The 2261-nt window shown below is 40.5% G+C and overlaps 1 protein-coding gene across 1 annotated transcript in view; it reads right to left on the bottom strand.

Annotated features, from left to right (window-relative positions):
• Tmem244 (transmembrane protein 244) overlaps positions 1-321 on the bottom strand; it is a 7689-nt gene extending 7368 nt beyond the window's left edge. Inside the window, exon 1 of the mRNA XM_005389300.1 lies at positions 188-321. Within this exon, the coding sequence (XP_005389357.1) occupies positions 188-321 (134 nt within the window). The remainder of the gene's footprint in view (positions 1-187) is intronic.
• Between the last annotated feature and the right edge of the window lie 1940 nt (positions 322-2261).

Here is a 2261-nt window from a genome sequence, read left to right on the forward strand (position 1 = left end):
AAAAAAAAAAAAACAAAAACAATCAAAGATGGAGCACTTTTATTTTTACTTCGACAACAAAAGATTTTAAAAATGCACTAAAAAACCCTGCATTGTCTAATCCAGAGACATGTCAAATATTAAATATAAACTCCTTTCATATTCAGTGTTAACTTTCTCACTCTGTTGGAAGACAAATGGTACTTACTTGAGCGTCAGGCTGCACAAGCTCAGAGACGCATAGTACACTGTGTAGAACAGGATGACACAGAAGAGAAGGTTCTGCAGAATAACCTGTGAAGGAGACAGGGGTGATATCCAGGATCCTGGGATTTTTCTCATGTCTGCTGGTAATCAGCTTGACAAACAAAAGATGATGGATGAATGAATAAATGATCGTAGTCTTAGCCAGCTTTATACCGGTTAGAGACCCGTAAGTTGAGAAGGACTTCATAGTATACAATAAAAGTGTTGCTTGCTGAGGAGGCTGGTGTGTAATAACTCATACTAAGAGTTCATAAAGCAAAAATTTCCATATCAGCTATCCTCCATCCACTTAAACTTCCTGAATGCCAGCATTTATATTTTAACTTGACAAAATTATTCTAAATCTCAACTGTAATCATTAAAAACAGAACAGGTAAGAAATTTTGCAACAAAACATTCTAGATAATAATGCAATAATTAAGCCATGTGCAATAATTTATAGAGCACTTGGCTAACACACAATAGGCGATTCTGAAATGAACTCTTCTGCACCAAACTCTTAACAAGCAGACATTGCAGAGAATGGAGACCAGATTTTTCAGCAAAAGTTGTCATGAAATTTGGCTTCTAAATATAAAACTCCTATTAGATTCCAGTCTCCTATAAGACACCACAATAAATTTCAAATGGATGAAAGGCCTACGTGCCGAAGTAGAGATTTGGAAAAGATATTTGAAACACATACATCATAGGCAACAAACTCATACAAACAGAAAGACAAACCAACCGATAGAAAAATGAGCCAAATATATAAACAGGCCTTTCATGTGTAGACACACTTCAAAAGCCAATAAAAAAATCAAAAGATGCTCAACTTCACTATTAATCTTTCAACATATATTCTTACAACAGGAGCAAAAATGTCAACATTTCACATAAGAATGTTTCAGTTTATTTTGTTCACTTTTGGATCTTTTTTAAAGCCATTTTTGTTCAGCCAGCCCTTACTTTAGTGTCTTTCTTTGTGTTTAGATGACCAATTCCCCCAAATTTTTGATGGTCTCAGGTACAGAAGGAGCTAACTGCTAGAATCAAGAGAAGATCATTGGCACAGCCCACATGGCATCCAATGGTCCTAATGAACCGAATTTCAGATGTACTAAGAATGCACTTCTTTCAACTATTTAAATATGGGTGAACTGTCAGGCCTAAAGAACCATGGGAACCAAGACTTTCAACTGTCAGCATGTTCCAATACCCCAGCAGCCCCATACCATCTGCAGCCCTTCCTGGTCTCTGCCTGATCCTCCCTAGTCATGCCCACCGAGTCTCTTCCCTCTGCCTCTCATATCATCTTCTGTGTGTCCTTTGGTGGCTCCTAATCTCTCCTCCCTCAGGGCCACTAGGCCATCTTCCTGAATCTCCAGTTTCCTCCCATTGTCCTTCTCTCCTGACACAGAGCCTTGTGGTCCCATGGTAACCGACACTACACTTTCTAAGGGAAGGAGTAAAAGAACGGGTGCAAAAGCACTTCTTCCCGCAGATGTCTTTCTTTCACTAGAAATGAAAAGTCCTTGCCAAAAGTCCCATCAGACTTTCCATTGTGTCTCATGGGCTCCCACAGGGCCATGTGCTCAAGTACTGGACAATCTGCAGAGCACGGGCCGCCGCACAGGGATTTACAGTGCGGTGACTGCTCCTGCAGAGAGAAACTTACTGCCTTGATGAAATACACGCTGGAGCGATGGAGAAGGAAGGAATACACATGGGCACCTAACAGCATATTCCAAGTGGTGTCCTCAGTGTGGAAATAGCTAAACACCCTCGCTTCACAGCCGAGATCAGTTAGGGATCTGGAGAAAGGCGTAAGCTTCACCTGAACTGAAAGTTCAAAACGTGTCCCCCTGCCAGCTGGCTCACCTCCTTCCCAGCTGTTGAAAGGAGAAACTATCCGTAGAGAACCTACCACTGATATAAATGGTGTGTGATACAAAGCATTCTTTTCTCACCCCTGTAATTTGCTTAAGAGTCATGGGTTTTGGGGTTTGCTTTACTCTTTTTTTTTTTTTTTTTTT

The sequence above is a fragment of the Chinchilla lanigera genome, unplaced genomic scaffold (genome assembly GCF_000276665.1).
Source record: "Chinchilla lanigera isolate Chin_1 unplaced genomic scaffold, ChiLan1.0 scaffold00035, whole genome shotgun sequence".
Lineage (NCBI taxonomy): Eukaryota > Metazoa > Chordata > Mammalia > Rodentia > Chinchillidae > Chinchilla > Chinchilla lanigera.